This window comes from Staurois parvus, unplaced genomic scaffold, assembly GCF_062004578.1.
Source record: "Staurois parvus isolate SC_StPar_1 unplaced genomic scaffold, SC_StPar_1.0 ptg000721l, whole genome shotgun sequence".
Classification (NCBI taxonomy): domain Eukaryota; kingdom Metazoa; phylum Chordata; class Amphibia; order Anura; family Ranidae; genus Staurois; species Staurois parvus.
In genome coordinates, this window is record NW_028318517.1 from 1,532,159 (window position 1) to 1,551,761 (window position 19,603).

The window sequence follows — 19,603 nt, forward strand, 5'->3', positions numbered from 1 at the left end:
CGGAGAGTCTCTGGAAGTGAGTGTCCCTCACTGATGAGTACTTGGAGCCCTGTAGCAGGGAATGGTCCTCGTCCTCTGGGACCCTCTGGTCACATGACTGGAAGAAGAGGTGATGGACCTTACACCATGAAAGAGTGTCCTGATCATGTCTATGTACAACCTTTCCCCAAGCCATGCTGTGTAAGCTGGAACCAAAGCCATGTCTAAGGGCCAATTCACACCATTCCTCCTCCCTTCTTTGTTTTGTACTAGCTTTACTTGAAGTGTAAAAAATGTACAATTCATTCCCTGCAATGTCGGCGGATGCAATTTGGTGTGATTCCTGACATTGCAGTGCCATGTGGCATGGTGTACTGCGATAAATTGCAGAATGTCTACATTGTATGGCAGCACCCTGCAGAGCAGGCTTAGGCTGAACTGCAGTGTGAATGGGACAAATAGGAAACAGCTGTTCCTGTGTGTCCCTGTGGTGACAGCCATTTATAATAGTGTCACGGACCAAACACACACCCATGGCAACTAGATAACTGAGGCGTGGTCCGTGACTGAGATAAAGAGGGAATGAGGGGGACTTTGAGCATATAAGACTGGCTGTGATACGCTTTCACAGCCTGCACTACCCCTGATCACCACTAGAGGGAGACTCTACTTCAATCCAGCTGGCTGACCACACACAGGCAGATACAAATCTTATATACAATCTGGTGCACTCTAAGGGTTGGGGAGCAGTCTAGCAATTAGCACACCCTTCTAGGATTCCTCCAGCTATCCTACAAGCTAGAACCCCGGTGTTAATCATTCTTCCACTGTCCACACACCCCCACACCAGACACAAAACAAATGGTAACCCGCCATACTTATCCCCCTCACCCCTTTTCAAGCTCATGTTTGCCCACTGTGGTGCACATGGAGGTTGGCACGGATGCAGCACAGGACGTACATATACATGACAGGTGGTACATACGTGTGACATATTTGATTCTACACATGCACATGTCTTCCTTGGCCACGGTGTACAGTTCACACAGATTTTATACTGTGTCCTTTGTGTGTTCCACTGTTTTCACAAAGACTTGTGTACATGTATTGTCATCCATCGTTATCATTCATTCATAGACTTCTATGCCTTTTGTGGGTGGTACTCATTGGCGCTGTCCCTGCCTCTGGGTGAGGAGGTGACAACCCATCTGCAGCACTTTGACTCGATAGCCGACCATTTATAAAGAGGTTACAGACACTGTGCAGGCAGGATCTGAGGAAGGGGCAAGTCCCCGAAACGCGTTAGTCTATTGGAGGCCCAGGGTTCCTGTGGGGATCACCACATCAGGAGGACTGGATATTGCTGTTCTTTATGATGAGCTTTTACATCATTGTTGTCTGTGAGTATATCACTATCTGCTACTTTTATTAATGAATGTCATTTAGGTAATGCACTAGGCCGGTGCGCCCTCTGTATGTTTCTTTGTATCTGTCATTCTGCTATAGGCCTGGTGGGAAGCCAGGGGACACTGTACAGGTTCTATATGTAGTCTCGGGGTCCCTGTGGAAGTCCATGTGTGGACATTTCTACCTATGATAAATGACAGGCTAAACCCACCTGGAGACCTGGGGACACTGTACAGGTTCTATATGTAGTCTCGGGGGTCCCTGTGGAAGTCCATGTGTGGACATTTCTACCTATGATAAATGACAGGCTAAACCCACCTGGAGACTTTCTCCACACCTGGAGTGTGCTGAGTTCTTGGAGAACGTCTACACAGTGTTTCCAGATTGGCTTTATCACCCCAACGAGCTCGCTCCAGTTCATGGATGTCATCATTATGTTTGGAGGATCTCTCCAGTCAGGAGCCTTTCCTGTCATCCTACATGTTCCCTTCTGAGGATTGTTCTATCCTTCCAAACAAATGTATGAAATCATGGATGAGTCCTCTTTCTATGTGATCTAGAAGATCTTCAATCACAATGTCTTTATGGATGAAGTGGATGGCCCAGTTTATATATTATTTATTGCTTTACAGCTTTATTCCCTCCAGGATTCATTCTTTATTTATAGAACCATTCAAGGAAGTGTTCTTACTGTGAGAGATCTCCACCACCATTCCTCTGTGACCATTACATGTGACATACGTGTCATTTATGTCTAACATCCTCATTATGAGTGGATTGATATATATTTTTATACTTTAGAATGTATTTTTGCATTTTACCCAAGGATCAGTTTTGGAGGTCTCTGTTTTATTATGTATACCTTTGTTTTTATCTTGTGTTCTGTGTCTTTAAGACTTTTCTATCTGTAAAAAATATCTTTGTTAAACATTTGGCTGCATAATAGTTTTATTTAATTTATTTATTTTTAATTTTTAAACTTCTGTGGTATCTCCGTAAGGTAGATACAATGCTGGAATGTTTATTATGGGACGTTTCTCGGGGCTGTGCTTACTCTAAACTCGACAAGATGGTGATCCCATTTCTATGGAATACAGACAGGAAGTGATGTCAGGTATAAATTTCCGGGTGAGAGGTGAGGCGGGAGGAAGTAGAGAGGAGATGTTGCTGGACGTGGCAGCAGAGGAGGTAATAAGAAGTTAATTTCTATTTACACCCAGTAACCCCCCGTCATGTCCGTCCTCTTCCTCCATGGTCATGTCCGTCCTCTTCCTCCATGGTCATGTCCATCCTCTTCCTCCATAGTCATGTCCATCCTCTTCCTCCATAGTCACTGTGATGTCTTTTATCTCCAGCAGATGATGATACACACATATATAGTGTGGGAACCCAGATGAACCCCTTCAGGGGAAGAACATTCCCCCACTTCCGGGGCCGGAACATTCTCCTCATTGTGGAGATAAATTCTAGTAATATGGTCCTCTAAACAAACAGCACTGACAATAAATAGACAAGACAAGGACCATCCTGACCATACATGGCCTACAAAGGGCAATGATGACACTACACAGGCAGCCAATGGGCAATCATTACACTATGCAGCCAACACAATGATGGAGTGCCGGGGTCAGGAGTATGGAGCATAGAGCCCCTTACATTGCTGCTCAGGAGATAGGAAACATTCCCCAGCCGGCCATGAAGAATATGTTCCATCATTGGTGTCAGAGGGAGGGAAATACTGAGGGGTCTGAGGGAAGTAGAGGAGCTGAGGGGTCTCTCAGAGGTTACTGAGGATGGGAGACTTTAGGGCCCCTAACAGGGCAGTGGAGCTCAAGGGCTTTGAGGGGGTAGAGTAGCTGAAGGAATCTGGGTGGATAGGGTTGGTGGGGAGCAGGGCTCTGAGGGAAGAAAAGGTTGTCAGGCTCAGGGGTACTCTGAGGTAGGGAGGGGGGCTCTTGGTGATTGCTCTCCCACCTGTATTTACTTGCCAGACCTCCTTACAGAACTCCTACCAGGAAAGGAAGGTGACCATCTCACTGGTAATATTTTCCAAGATACCAAGTGGAATGAAGGAGGGCAATGCTTCACCCCTTGGTGGGCACTTGTTCCTACAGGAGGTCTGTTGATACATTATTGACTAAAAGGTAGTCAGGGGATCAGTTCTATACATCTTCAGGAGACACTCCAATAGCTTCCCATGACACAGGCTCTGGCAGTGCCCGGTGCTGGAATTCAGAGCTCCAGGAACCCACCACCACTCTGTACAATGTCCTGGATACTACAGTATACTTGGCAATGAAGAGAACTAACCCCTCCCTTCTGCTATTCTCCTCCGACCCACACTGGGCTGTAATTGGAGGGAAGAGAACAGACTCCTCCCCCACAGCTATCTACTCCACCAGTAGCAACGTCCTGCTAACCAATCCAATCCCTTCTCTTATTGCAGAGAGTGACAGTGACCTCACTCCTGTCAGTCAGCAGGCTGCCAATTATCCTCATTAGCTGCTTCAGAGAAAAGTCAACAAATTCCCATTCCTGGACATCATGATGACCAGACATTGATCTCATAGCACTGCCTCAGAGCAAACAAGTCATAGGAAGGATTGTATTTATCATTCCTTGTCTGCAGATCTAAAACTCATCAAAACCAGTTCAGAGACCAAACAAACCCAACAGAGAAAATGTATTTCTGATACGGCAGAAAAATGGGGTCCCGGGACCTCCAAGATGTAGCAAATACTAAAATGTTCAGACTAAATGTCTTCCCATGGGGGGAGTAGTCGTTAAATGTCCAGCAACCCTCCTATTCCCCCCTCACATCCACATCCTATTATTGTGTGACCAATACCATCCAAATCATTCTTACTTTCATTTCCCAAAGTTATCTGTCTACAAGAAGACCTGTATAGATCACATGATGGCACCAATGAGGATGGAGGAGGACCGGAGTCACATGACTGAGAAGATACTAAACCTCACCCTGGAGATCATCTACCTGCTGACCGGAGAGGTGAGGAGGATTCTGGGAGGTCACATGACATCACTCTTATCTCTATTAATAAAACACAGACCTGACCGGAGAGGTGAGGAGGATTCTGGGAGGTCACATGACATCTCTCTTATCTCTACTAATAACACACAGACCTGACCGGAGAGGTGAGGGGGATTCTGGGAGGTCACATGACATCACTTATTTCTGTTAATAAAACACAGACCTGACCGGAAAGGTGAGGAGGATTCTGGGAGTCTAACATGATATTCCTATTGGTTCCTCAATACAGAGATTTCCTCTTCTGAAGTCAGGTGATCATATGACCATCACAGTGCCTCCATGTGACTCCCTAAACCCTGAGAGACACAACATGCAGAAGATTCTAGAAGTCACCAGAGAGATCACTGAGCTGCTGACAGGAGAGGTGAGCGGTGCCGGGAATTCTGGGACATTCTCCAGTAACAGACAAGGGATGTGTCTGGATGGTGACTGTATCATTGTGTGTGTCAGGTTCCTATAAGGTGTCAGGGTGTCACTGTCTATTTCTCCATGGAGGAGTGGGAGTATTTAGAAGGACACAAGGATCTCTACAAGGACGTCATGATGGACAATCAGCAGACTTTCAGGAAGATTGTAAGGAAGGAATTTCCCCGGAATGAGACGATATTGAAGCTCACCCTGGAGATCCTCAGTCTGCTGACTGGAGAGGTGAGTGTAATGAAGGGGTTAAATAAAGAAAAAATCCTCTTGTGCTGCCAAACCTAATATGATGAACTAAGAGTGTCTGCAAACACCAAACTGCGTTCCCACAACACTACAAAATAAATGGAGAGATAAATAGTGCTGCGCTACTCACTAAAGCTAACCATAAAGTAAACACCTGACAGAGCCCCTAACTAAGGTGATAGAAGTGCATACCTAGAGAATCACCAAACACAAGGGGAGGAAAAGATCCAAAAACAATGGATGTCCTGCTAGGCCACACCAAATGTGAACAAACCAATGAGTGCAACTTCAATAAATGTGCAAATAGATAGTCTGAGTAATATACAGTATATCAAGGCATAAATAATAATACACAGTATCTCCCAGAAGTGAGTCCCCCCTCCCTCGGACTGTATACAATGTGTGTATATATATATATATATATATATACAGTATCTCCCAGAAGTGAGTCCCCCTCACATTTGTGCAAATATTTGATTCTCTCTTTTCATGTGACAACACTGAAGAAATGACACTTTGCTACAATGTGACGTAGTCAGTGTACAGCTTGTATAACATGGAAATTTGCTGTCCTCTTAAAATAACTCACCACACCACCATTAATGTCTAAACCGCTGGCAACAAAAGTGAGTCCACCCCTAAGTGACAAGGTCCAAATTGGGCCCAAAGTGTCAATATTTTGTGTGGCTGCCATTATTTTCCAGCACTGCCTTAACCCTCTTGGGCATGGAGGTCACCAGAGCTTCACAGGTTGCCACTGGAGTCCTCTTCCACTCCTCCATGACGACATCACGGAGCTGGTGGATGTTAGAGACCTTGCGCTCCTCCACTTTCCATTTGAGGATGCCCCACAGATGCTCAATAGGGTTCAGGTCTGGAGACATGCTTGGCCAGTCCATCACCTTTACCCTCAGCTTCTTTAGCAAGGCGGTGGTGGTCTTGGAGGTGTGTTTGGGGTCGTTAACATGTTGGAATACTGCCCTGCAGTCCAGTCTCCGAAGGGAGGGGATCATACTCTGCTTCAGTATGTCACAGTACATGTTGGCATTCATGGTTCCCTCAATGAACTGTAGCCCCCCCAGTGCCCCAGACCATGACACTCCCACCACCATGCTTGACTGTAGGCAAGACACACTTGTCTTTGTACTCCTCACCTGGTTGCCACCACACATGCTTGGCACCATCTGAACCAAATCAGTTGATCTTGGTGTCATGAGACCACAGGACATGGTTCCAGTAATCCATGTCCGTAGTCTGCTTGTCTTCTGCAATCTGTTTGCGGCTTTCTTGTGCATCATCTTTAGAAGATTCTTCCTTCTGGGATGACAGCCATGCAGACCAATTTGATGCAGTGTGCGGCGTATGGTCTGAGCACTGACAGGCTGACCCCCCACCCCTTCAACCTCTGCAGCAATGCTGGAAGCACTCATACATCTATTTCCCAAAGACTACCTCTGGATATGATGCTGAGCACATGCACTCAACTTCTTTGGTCAACCATGGTGAAGCCTGTTCTGAGTGGAACCTGTCCTGTTAAACCTCTGTATGGTCTTGGCCACCATGCTGCCACTCAGTTTCAGGGTCTTGGCAATCTTCTTATAGCCTCGGCCATCTTTTGTAGAGCAACAATTCTTTTTTCCAGATCCTCAGAGAGTTCTTTGCCATGAGGTGCCATGTTGAACTTCCAGTGACCAGTAAGAGAGAGTGAGAGCAATAACACCAAATGTAACCCACCTGATCCCCATTCACACCTGAGACCTTGTAACACTAACGTGTCACATGACATTGGGGAGGGAAAATGTCAAATTGGGCCCAATTTGGACCTTGTCACTTAGGGGTGGACTCACTTTTGATGCCAGCGGTTTAGACATTAATGGCGGTGTGTTGAGTTATTTTGAGGGGACAGCAAATTTACATGTTATACAAGCTGTACACTGACTACGTCACATTGTAGCAAAGTGTCATTTCTTCAGTGTTGTCACATGAAAAGATAGAATCAAATATTTACAAAAATGTGAGGGGGGGACTCACTTCTGGGAGATACTGTGTATAACAAAATATAAAGATAATATTATTCCATTAAACACCCGGCTGAGCCCTCAACACAGTGACAGTCTGTGAATAAATGTCCGTAAATGCAGGAAAAATCAAGATCTGTAATCTGGTGTAATATGACACCAATTCATCTGAAAAATCTTCAAATCAGCAGATATTAAACACGTGACTTGGAAGAATCCTCCACCAGCGAGCGTGCACGCTCCCCTCCCATATTGATCTATAGGAAATATATGTCAAATGCGCTTTAATATCAACCCGAAATCCAACCAGCTCTCCTCTGTTGTCTGCTGGGGACCCCTCTAGTGATATAAAGATCTATATAGAGGAATCGGGACCCCCTTCCTCCTGCCGGTGACCCCTCTAGTGATATAAAGATCTATATAGAGGAATCAGGACCTCCTTCCTCCTGCAGGTGACCCCTCTAGTGATAGAAAGATCTATATAGAGGAATTGGGACCTCCTTCCTCCTGCTGTGACCCCTCTAGTGATATAAAGATCTATATAGAGGAATCGGGACCTCCTTCCTCCTGCCGGTGACCCCTCTAGTGATATAAAGATCTATATAGAGGAATCGGGACCTCCTTCCTCCTGCCGGTGACCCCTCTAGTGATATAAAGATCTATATAGAGGAATCGGGACCTCCTTCCTCCTGCCGGTGACCCCTCTAGTGATATAAAGATCTATATAGAAGAATCAGGACCTCCTTCCTCCTGCCAGTGACCCCTCTAGTGATAGGATCTATATAGAGGAATCGGGACCTCCTTCCTCCCACCAGTGACCCCTCTAGTGATTATAAAGATCTATATATAGGAATCAGGACCTCCTTCCTGCCAGTGACCCCTCTAGTGATATAAAGATCTATATAGAGGAATCGGGACCTCCTTCCTCCCACCGGTGACCCCTCTAGTGATTATAAAGATCTATTTATAGGAATCAGGACCTCCTTCCTCCTGCCGGTGACCCCTCTAGTGATTATAAAGATCTATATAGAGGAATCAGGACCTCCTTCCTCATGCCGGTGACCCCTCTAGTGATATAAAGATCTATATAGAGGAATCAGGACCTCCTTCCTCCCTTCTTCTGTGGACCCCTCTAGTGATATAAAGATCTATATAGATGAATCAGGACCTCCTTCCTCCTGCCGGTGACCCCTCTAGTGATATAAAGATCTATATAGAGGAATCGGACCTCCTCCCTCCTTCTGTGGACCCCTCTAGTAATGCATCCTAGAATTCTTTTTGCATTCCCCCACTGCTTGGCCACACTGTCTGCTCATTTTGCAATCATCTAGGTAATAAGTACCCCTAAGTCCTCTTCCTCTGTAGTGCTGACCAACACTGTACCCCCGATGGTGTTCACTCTCAAGGGATTCTTCTTCCCTGGGTGCATTATTTTACATTTAGAAACATTGAACTGAAATTTCCACTTCTCTGACCAATCTTCCAGCAATGCCAAATCCTGTTCCATGTTACAGACACCTCCAGGGATATCTTCCCTATTACACACATTTGTATCATCAGCAAAGAGACATCCCCTTACCCAACAACCCTTTAGTTCTATCCCTTACATATAGATTACATAGAACAGGACCCAGTACACAGCCTTGGGGTACACCACTAGTGACTTCTCTCTGTTCCGAGTGAACCCCATTTACAACCACACTCTGGTATCTCTCCTTTATCCAACTGCACATCCACTGAACCTCCCAAGGGCTAAGTCCTAGCTTGTCCAACTTTTGTATTAGAATATTATGTGGAACTGTATCACATGCCTTGCTGAAATCAAGATATGTCACATCCACAGCACCACCCTGGTCCAAAACATTGGTAATATAGTAGTCAAAAAATCCAATCAGATGATTCTGCCATGGTCATCCCTCAGCAAAGCCATGCTGCTTTGGATCCAGCAAGTTGTGTGTTTTTAGATGATCAATGATCCTTCCTTTCAGGAGTGATTCCATTAACTTGACTACCACCGATGTTAGACTCACTGGCCTGTAATTGCCGGCTTCTACCTTGCTGCCCTTCTTGTGGATCGGTACAATATTAGCTGTCTGCCAGTCATGGGGGACTTTGTTAGAATAGATTGATTAAAAAGGATCAGTTACTGGTCCAATGACTAGACCTCGAAGTTCTCTGAGAACTCTGGGATGATCCATCAGGGCCCATTGATTTATTAATCTTTAATCGAGCCAGTTCCTCTGCTGCCTCTGTCTCCGGAAATCCTATAAATGATCCATCATTACTGGAACCAATATGATCTCCCAACTTATTATTGTTAGTATAATTTATTTCAGAGAAGACAAAAGTCATTGTTTAAGTGGTTTGCTACATCCAGGTCTCCCCCAACATAGGTGTGGTGCCCAGTTTTCATTTTAGTGATCCCATCGTATTTTTTCTATCACTAATGTACCTAAAAATGTTTTATCTCCTTTCTTCATAGATTTAGCAATTTCCTCGTCTTTCTGTGCTTTGGCAGCGCTGATAATGTGTTTGGCCTCCTTTTGTATATTTTTATACTCTTCTCTGTCAGCTCCACCTCCTGTTTCCTTGAATCTCCTGTATGATGATTTCTTTTCCTTTACTATCCTACTTCTCTCTTTAGTGAACCATATTGACTGTCTCTTCTGTTTATTCTTACTAACTTGCCTGACATATAATCTAGTTGCCTCCAGGATGGTAGACTCTAACAGTGCCCACTGATTACTTACTTTGGTCCTTTTACTCCAATCTTTCAACTCATTTTTTAGAAAATTACCCATTTCATAAAAATGTGTCTTTTTGGAATCTAAATTTTTTGAGTTTGATTTTTCAGTTCTTATTTTAATATCAAACCAAAGACATTGGTGATCACTAGAACCAAAATTTCTCCCACCTCAACATTAGACAGTCGATCCCCATTTGTCAGTACTAGGTCTAGAATATGATCACCTTGGGTTGGATTACTGTTTTAGAGAAGCCCCATTCAGTTCTTCCATTACATGTCTGCTGCTGCTTGTAATAGAAGTTTGAGAATTCCAGTTAATGTCAGGCGTGGTGACGTCATCCATAATGAAAACCTCCCCCTTCATTGCCATTTGAGTTATCTCATCAATCAAGAAGTCCTCCTAATCTTCAGCCTGTCCTGGGGGTCTGTATATGACACTAATTCTAAGGGAAGATCCCTCTCTGGTTGGAAGGCAGACCCAGAGGGTTTCCAGTATTTAATTTGTTGTTTGAATTAATGTTCTCCCTATGCTATTTCTGACATATATGACAACTCCTCCTCCCCTCCCCCCTACTCTGTCTTTCCTGTATAGTGTATAGCCTGGTATAGTTACTTCCCAGTCATCTGAATCCTGGAACCACGTCTCTGTAATTACAACAAGGTCCAAGTGGTCCCTAGACATAAGAGCTGTCAGCTCACAAAGCTTGTTGCCTAAACTCGGATCATTAGTGCAATGACATGACAAGCACTGCCATCTACTGCTTTATGTTTACCATCCGAAACTATAACTGAAGTGACCCCATCAGCCCCGTCCTGAGCAACACCAACCTCACATTTGTTTCAGCCTGCTGGGGACAGAAATGATCCTCAACAATGACATCTCTGCCCCCATTTCTCAGTTTAAATGCATGTCCAAAAACCTCCTAAATTCCATAGTAAGGAGCTGAGCGCCCTTGTGTGAGGGATGCAGACCATCTCTATTGTACAGCTCAATGTCAGACCACCTGATGGCATCATGACTAACAGAACCAAAACCTTCAGCTTTGCACCAATCCTTTCACCAAACATTGGACTCTGCTATACCAAGTACTTCCTCTTGTTGTCCATTATGGACAGGTAAGACCTCTTTGTATCACACAGAACTGTACAGGAGTCATGAAGAAATCTACCGACAATGACACAAGAAGGAGACCTCATCGTATGACCACAAGATCCTCGAGAATCCAGAATCCCATCACCATCCCCCCACCTCCATCCCTGATCCCTACAAGACAGAAGACACAGAAGATTCTAGAAGTCACCAAGAAGATGATGGAGCTGCTGACAGGAGAGGTGAGCGGTGCCGGGAATTCTGGGACATTCTCCAGTAACAGACAAGGGATGTGTCTGGATGGTGACTGTATCATTGTGTGTGTCAGGTTCCTATAAGGTGTCAGGGTGTCACTGTCTATTTCTCCATGGAGGAGTGGGAGTATTTAGAAGGACACAAGGATCTCTACAAGGACGTCATGATGGACAATCAGCCGCCCCTCACATCACCGGGTAAGAGGAGACTTTATTGTAAAGGAGAGAGCAGTACGGAGGATCCACCTAGATCCTCCATCATCTGATAAACACATAGAAACAAAGAATTCAGTCTCAGGAGATGGGAGGAAGCGGTGTGGGACCTCTGCAGCTTGTCTCATGTGGACATCTAGGCCACCACTGAGTGCTGAATACCAATATTATGAGTCCTGACCCTTACACTGTATAATTTATATTGTACATTACATCCTTCTGACCCCTGCACTATATACTCTATGTTGTACATTACATACTCCTGACCCCTGCACTATATACTCTATGTTGTACATTACATACTCCTGACCCCTGCACTATATACTCTGTGTTGTACATTACATACTCCTGACCCCTGCACTATTAATATTATACAGGATTTATGGTGCCAACAGTTTGCTTAGCGCTTTACAATATAACAGGAGACAATACAGCAACAATACAGTTCAATACAAGAGGGATAGGAGGACCCTGATCCTTGGAGCTTACAATCTAGGAGGAAGAGGCTAGTAGTACAAAAGATAGTAACTGTGGGGGATGGACTGGTAGGAGTAGAAGATTCCATTATTAGCTGAAGGCAGGATAGGCTTCCCTTAAGAGTTGGTTTTCAGAGATTGCCTAAAAGTGAGCAGAGTAGGCGATAGTCTGATAAATTGGGGTAGAGAGTTCCAGAGGATGGGGAAAGTTCTGAAAAAGTCCTGGAGATGAGTACTGGAGGAGGAGAAAAGGGAGCTAGAGAGTAGGAGGTCTTGCAAGGAGCGGAGAGGACGGTTTGGGTGATAGTTAGAGATAAGATCGGTGATGTAATTTGGGGCGGAGTTATAAATGGCTTTATATGTTATTGTTAATGTTTTGAATTTTATCCGTTGCGCAATGGGAAACCAGTGGAGGGATTGGCAGAGAGGGATGGAGGACACTGAGTGGAGGCCAGTGGGGGGATTGGCAGAGAGGGGTGAAGGACACTGAGTGGAGGCCAGTGGAGGGATTGACAGAGAGGGGTGGAGGACACTGAATGGAGGCCAGTGGAGGGATTGGCAGAGAGGGGTGGAGGCCAGTGGAGGGATTGGGAGAGAGGGGTGGAGGACACTGAGTGGAGACCAGTGGAGGGATTGGCAGAGAGGGGTGGAGGACACTGAGTGGAGACCAGTGGAGGGATTGGCAGATAGGGGTGGAGGACACTGAGTGGAGGCCAGTGGAGGGATTGTCAGAGAGGAGTGGAGGACATTGAATGGAGGCCAGTGGAGGGATTGGCAGAGAGGGGTGGATGATACAGAACGGTTAGTGAGGTGGATGAGTCTGGCAGCAGCATTCATGCTAGACTGAAGAGGGGATAGTCTGCGATGAGGTCGGCCAATGAGGAGGGAGTTACAATAGTCAAGGCGAGATATAACATAAGAGGGAATAAGTTGCTTAGTGGTTTCCGAGGTTAGGAACGGGCGTATCTTGGAGATGTTGTGGAGGTGAAGTCTACAAGATTTAGACAGCAATTGGATTTGGGGGTGAAAGGACAGATGGCAGTCTAGGATTACACCTCGTACCCTGGCATGAGGGGAGGGACTGATGGTTGTGCTATTGATCTTGATGGAGAAGTCAGGGGAGGGGGCACGGGCTGGGGGGAATACTAAGAGCTCAGTTTTGGAAATATTGAGTTTGAGGAAGTGGAGTGACATCCATGCCGATATGTCACTTAGTAGGTTAGTAATGCGAGAGGAGACTGAAGGGGTGAGGTGAGGAGGAGACTGAAGGGGCGAGGTGAGGGGTAGAAAGATAGATTTGTGTGTCATCAGCATAGAGATGGTACTTAAAGCCATGGGAGTTTTCAAATGAGCAAGGGGGAGGTGTAGATGGAGAAGAGAAGGGGTCCAAGGACAGAACCTTGAGGGACCCCTACAGAAAGAGAGAGTGAAGAGGAAGCATTATAGGTAATGCTGAAGGAGCGCTGTGATAGGTAGGAGGAAAACCAGGAGAGAGCAGAGTCTCTGAGGCCAAGAGAGTGGAGTTTTTTTTTGAGGAGGGGATGGTCAACCATATCAAAAGCTGCACAGAGGTCAAGTAGTAGGATTATGGACTAATGGCCATTGGTTGGGAGGAGTACGGAGTAGTGGCCATTGGTTGGGACTAGTAGGGAGCAGTGGCCATTGGTTGGGATGAGTACGGAGTAGTGGTCATTGGTTGGGATGAGTATGGAGTAGTGGCCATTGGTTGGGATGAGTATGGAGTAGTGGCCATTGGTTGGGATGAGTATGGAGTAGTGGCCATTGGTTGGGGTGAGTACGGAGTAGTGGCCATTGGTTGGGATGAGTATGGAGTAGTGGCCATTGGTTGGGATGAGTACGGAGTAGTGGCCATTGGTTGGGATGAGTATGAAGTAGTGGCCATCGGTTGGGAGGAGTACGGAGTAGTGGCCATTGGTTGGGATGAGTACGGAGTAGTGGCTATTGGTTGGGCTGAGTACAGAGTAGAGGCCATTGGTTTTTGCAGTTAGTAGATCATTAGTGAGGTTTAGTAGGGCAGTTTCAGTGGAGTGTAGAGAGCGAAAGCCAGACTGTAAAGGGTGAAGAAGGTTGTTGTCAGTGAGGTGGGAGCTCAGGTGATTGTAGACTAAGCGTTCTAAGAATTTAGAGGTAAATGGCAGCAGGGAGATGGGTCTTAAGTTGTTCAGGTTGGTGGGGTCCAGGGAGGGCTTGTTAAGTATGGGAGTGATGTGTGCATGCTTTAGAGGGGAGGGGAAGGCACCAGTAGAGAGGGAAAGATTGAAGATGTGAGTGAGGGAGCATAGGATGGAAGAGGAGGGTGACCGTAGTAGTTGTGAGGGGACAGGATCCAGGGGACAGGTAGTGAGACGGGCTTCTGAGAAAACCTTAGTGACCTCTTCAGTAGTAGCGAGGTCAGAAGAGGAAAGTGTTGAGGGAGGTTTAGTATAAGGTATGCTAAGTGGGATGGATGTCTGTGCAGTGGAGATGTCCCTACAAATTGTGCAATCTTGTTTTTGAAATGATTTGCAATCTCGTGAGCAGTGAGTGAGGTGCTGGGTGGAGGTGGAGAAAGTAGAGAGTTAAAAGTAGAGAAGAGACAATGAGGACTGGATGACAAGGTATTAATAAGAGTAACAAAGTCAGCATGTTTGGCAGCATGAAGGGAGGAATTGTATGTGAAGAAAGCAGATTTATATCGGTTGAATGCTTGATGGGATTTGGTTTTACGGCACAATCGCTCCAACGCACAACTATGTCATTTAGGATTTCTGGTTTCAGTCTGACACGGATGTAATGGTCGGGGCCTGATGCTTCGTGTTGTTAGAGGAGCAAGTGAGTCCAGTGTGGGTGACAGTGAACTGTTGTAGACAGCAGTGGCCAGGTCAGGGCAGGACAGGGGAGAGATTCTGTCATAGAGTTGGTCAGTTGCAGAGTGGAAAGGAGCCGGGTTCAAGTTGTGAAGGTTTCTGCGGGTAATTGTTTGCTGCTTGGAGGGATAGGTTTTTGAAGATGAGGAGACTGTGAAGGTGATGAGATTGTGATCAGAGAGAGGAAAGGGGGTGTTTGTGAGGTTGTAGGGAGTGCAAAGATGGGAGAAAACAAGGTCTAATGTATTCCCATCAGAGTGAGTGGAGGACTGTATGCATTGTGCTAATGTATTCCATTTCCACCGCCACCCCTCTGTCCAAGATTTTCTCAGCTCCAATCTAACCTGTTTCATGATGGTTTAATCCCAGATCACCTCTACATGTTGTCTACAGTAAACATTTAAGCTTCCACTGATTACAGAATACTAATACTGTGAGTCCTGACCCTTATACTATATAACTTGTACATTACATACTCCTGACCCCTGCACTATATACTCTATATTGTACATTACATACTCCTGACCCCTGCACTATATACTCTATATTGTACATTACATACTCCTGACCCCTACACTATATACTCTATGTTGTACATTACATACTCCTGACCCCTGCATTATATACTCTGTTGTACATTACATACTCCTGACCCCTGCACTATATACTCTATGTTGTACATTACATACTCCTGACCCCTGCACTATATACTCTATGTTGTACATTACTTACTCCTGACCCCTGCACTATATACTCTATGTTGTACATTACATACTCCTGTCCCCTGCAATATATACTCTATGCTATACATTACATACTCCTGACCCCTGCACTATATACTCTGTTGTACATTACATACTCCTAACCCCTGCACTATATACTCTATGTTGTACATTACATACTCCTGACCCCTGCACTATATACTCTATGTTGTACATTACATGCTCCTGACCCCTGCACTATATACTCTGTTGTACATTACATACTCCTGACCCCTGCACTATATACTCTGTGTTGTACATTACATACTCCTGACCCCTGCACTATATACTCTATGTTGTACATTCCATAGTCCTGACTTTTGTTCTCCCCCTCCCCCCACTGCTATATATACACATAATATGGATTCTCTTTTGTTCCTCCCATTTCTTCCCAGCTGGACATTTTATATCGGATGATGTGATTGGAGCACAGACTTTTACATGGTGATAATAATGTGATAACATCCTCCAACTTTGGACCCTTAAACAGAAAGTGATAATGAGGGAGGAGTCAATACCCCAATGATGGTGGTCTTCAGGATCAGTCCAGTCTTCATCTTGGTTGTTCTCTCCCCATCCTCACTCTCTGACCTCTGGTGGGGCTCAGCCCCGCTGTTCTTCATGACTAAATCATGGACTAAATAAGGAAGTGCAGTACTTCTTGTGTTGGGAAGATGGCGATGAGTGATAGAGGGGGTGGGGACCCTCGTCCTATAATCCCCTCCTCACTGTCCCTCCTATAAAAGACAGTTCTGGTTGTTTCCTCACTCTCTGACTAAGGTCCATGAATAAAGAAATGACCTGGTAGGAGATCAGAGGAGCCATTTCCTAGTTCCCTTGAGGGTGGAATTGTAAGCTCCTCAGAGACCAGGCTGCCTGATGTGGGCGGAGTCCTGGTTTGGGGGAACCAATCAGCTCCTGTCTAGTAATCCTCTTTGTATTTTAGTCCATGGCCGGGAGATGAGGAAAACCTCCGAGGATTGTCTCACTTTGTCTCCAGACTGGAAAGTAGATGATGAGGACATCACACAGTATAGTCCAGGAGAAAACCCGACTCCCTCCAATGTCCATCCGGCACCACCCAGTGTAGATGGACCATCGGATTCCTCGTATCCTGAGGAACCTCAGACTGTGCAGGAGCGGGCTGGCCTTCCAAAAGGGAAGAGGTTCTCCTGTACTGAGTGCGGGAAAGGTTTCCTTTATAAATCCAATTTTAATAGGCATAAAATAACTCACACGGGGGAGAAGCCTTATTCTTGTACTGAGTGCGGGAAATGTTTTTCATTGAAGTCCCATCTCTACACACATCAGAGATCTCACACAGGGGAGAAGCCGTATTTCTGTCCTGAGTGCGGAAAATGTTTTTCAGATCATTCTAATCTTTTCAGACATCAGAGATCTCACACGGGGTTGAAGCCATATTCCTGTCCTGTGTGTGGGAAATGTTTTGTAGAAAAATCAACACTTATCATACATCAGAGGTCTCACACAGGGGAGAAGCCATATTCATGCCCTGAGTGTGGGAAAAGTTTTTCAAAGAAGTCTGATCTTTACACACACCAGAGATCTCACACAGGGGAAAAAACATTTTCCTGTTCGGAGTGTGGGAAATGTTTTTCAAGGAAGTCCATTCTTTACATACATCAAAGATCGCACACGGGGGAGAAGCCGTATTCCTGTCCTGAGTGCGGGAAGGGTTTATGGTGGAAATCAGAGCTTAATGTGCATAAAAGATCTCACACGGGGGAGAAGCCGTATTCCTGTCCTGAATGCGGGAAATGTTTCTGTTCTAAATCCAAACTTAATAGGCATGAAAGATCTCACACGGGGGAAAAGCCATATTCCTGTCCTGAGTGCAGTAAATGTTTTGTAGAAAAATCAACACTTATCATACATCAGAGGTCTCATACAGGGGAGAAGCCGTATTCCTGCCCTGAGTGTGGGAAATGTTTTTCGAAGAAGTCCGATCTTTACAGACATCAGAGATCTCACACAGGGGAAAATCCATTTTCCTGTCCTGAGTGCGGGAAATGTTATTCAAGGAAGACCCATCTTTCCAGACATCAGAGATCTCACACGGGGGAAAAGCCATTTTCCTGTCCTGAGTGTGGGAAATGTTTCCCTTCTAAATTCCATCTTAATGAGCATAAAAGATTTCACACTGGTGAAAAACCATATTCCTGTCCTGAATGCGGGAAATGTTTTTCACAAAAGTCTAATCTTAAAACACATCAGAGATCTCACACAGGGGAGAAGCCGTATTCCTGTTCTGAGTGCGGGAAATGTTTTTCACTGAAGTCCAGTCTTTATACACATCAGAGATCTCACACAGGGGAGAAGCCACATTCCTGTTCTGAGTGCGGGAAATGCTTTTCAAAGAAGTCCAGTCTTTACAGACATCAAAGATCTCACACGGGGGAGAAGCCGTATTCCTGTCCGGAGTGCAGGAAATGTTTTTCAAGGAAGTTCAGTCTTTACATACATCAAAGATCTCATACAGGGGAAAAGCCATTTTCCTGTCCTGAGTGCGGGAAATGTTTCTCTTCTAAATTCAATCTTAATGAGCACAAAAGATTTCACACTGGTGAAAAATGATATTCCTGTCCTGAGTGCGGGAAATGTTTTTCACAAAAGTCTAATCTTAAAATACACCAGAGATCTCACACGGGAGAGAAGCCGTATTCCTGTCCTGAGTGCGAGAAATGTTTTTCACAGAATTCCAGTCTTTATACACAGAGATCTCACACAGGGAGAAGCCATATTCCTGTCCTGAGTGTGGGAAATGTTTTTCAGTGAAGTCCAATCTTTCCAAACATCAGAGATCTCACACAGGAGAGAAGCCACTTTGCTGTCCTGATTGAGGGAAATGTTCCTCACTGAAGTCCTGTCTTCCTGTACATCAGGGATCCCACACAACCCTGGAGGTGTATTAGTGCCTTGAGTGCGGGAAATGTCTTCTAGATGAATGTTGCTGGACATCCCAGCTCTCATGTGGGGAAGAAGCACACCCTGATATACACCTCAGATATACTCCATGGCTGATCTTCCTCATGGAAGAAACAGTCCATAAGGAGATCAGAGGTCCCCAAAGACATGGATGAAGTGTGGGACCGGGTTGGCAGGAGAAGTTTTCAATGTATTTTCCATGAATGGAAGACATTCCAGCAGCTCAGATGTGATCCTAATAACATTGGTTCCCCCATTCACACAGGAGGAATGGACATGAACTCTCACTGAGGGAATTGCTATACAAACATTCTATGAATAGACCCCCAAATGTCAGGAGACGTTTCTATAAAGACGGGAAGTATGGAGCAGAGAAATGAAGAGACCTCCCAGCAATGTTATTACCAGGCTGCAGCTAGGGGGAGCTCTAATGTCACCCCAGCAGAGTGATCCCATCTAGCCCACATTAACCCTCTCACTGCCAGAGCTGTTTCTGCATGATTTTGCACACATGGGAAAATGCAGATTTTGGTCCTGAAGATGAGATAAACCCCCAAACATCTATTCTGTGACATCAGAGGCCCTGGAGAATAAAATGGTGGTGATTGTTAAGGTGTTCCCCGTACACAGATTCCCCTTCATATCCGCCTTTATTTCCTCCTTTCCCCTATTTTCTATGTTGGGATCTTTTCTACAATACTTTGTTATAATAATGGAACACGTTGTGTATTGTATTGTACACCAATAATAATGACTCCGCCCCCACATTCCAGACAAGGGATCTTCCTGACCAATCGGATTCCTTCCTTTACTATTTCCTGATTTTTATGCTTCAATCTTGTTAAATGTAAAATTATAATAAAACATTTATTGAACAAAAACTATTGTGTGTGTCGGTGCAATGATGGCAAACTTCAATATAGAACATGGCTCCTCGGTGACACCTCACACCCTTCAATAACGGGGCAGAGTGCGGGGGTCAGCCGTATATCATATACAGCCCACCATACAGAGTGCAGAGGGAGCTGTAGTGTGCCCCCCCTCCTGATCCATACCAGGCCACATGTCCACAACATGGGGGTCACCTTACCAGGGGGGATTTCCCCAGGCATAGCACCTTGTCACCTT

At 45.3% G+C, this 19,603-nt stretch overlaps 2 protein-coding genes across 2 annotated transcripts in view; both read left to right on the forward strand.

Moving 5' to 3' along the window:
* The first annotated feature begins 3,452 nt into the window (after window positions 1-3,452).
* LOC149445416 (uncharacterized) lies at window positions 3,453-11,296 on the forward strand. Its single transcript, XM_089653831.1, has 3 exons — window positions 3,453-3,503; window positions 4,889-5,086; window positions 11,009-11,296. The coding sequence occupies exons 1-3, from the start codon at window positions 3,453-3,455 to the stop codon at window positions 11,294-11,296; spliced, it is 537 nt and encodes a 178-aa protein (XP_089509957.1).
* A 5,036-nt stretch (window positions 11,297-16,332) lies between these two features.
* Window positions 16,333-19,603, forward strand: part of LOC149445417 (uncharacterized) — a 44,401-nt gene continuing 41,130 nt past the window's right edge. Inside the window, 1 exon segment of the mRNA XM_089653856.1 lies at window positions 16,333-18,207. Coding sequence (XP_089509982.1) covers window positions 16,409-18,207 — 1,799 coding nt within the window. The 5' untranslated portion in view covers window positions 16,333-16,408.

What these genes read in the sequence shown, in the direction of transcription:
- LOC149445416 (XM_089653831.1), top strand. Translation starts at nt 3,453, where the DNA reads ATGAAGGAGGGCAATGCTTCACCCCTTGGTGGGCACTTGTTCCTACAG. An exon ending in GGCACTTGTTCCTACAGGAG is followed by an intron (nt 3,504 to 4,888) that starts GTCTGTTGATAC and finishes TGTGTGTGTCAG; the next exon opens with GTTCCTATAAGGTGTCAGGG. An exon ending in TCAGTCTGCTGACTGGAGAG is followed by an intron (nt 5,087 to 11,008) that starts GTGAGTGTAATG and finishes TGTATCACACAG; the next exon opens with AACTGTACAGGAGTCATGAA.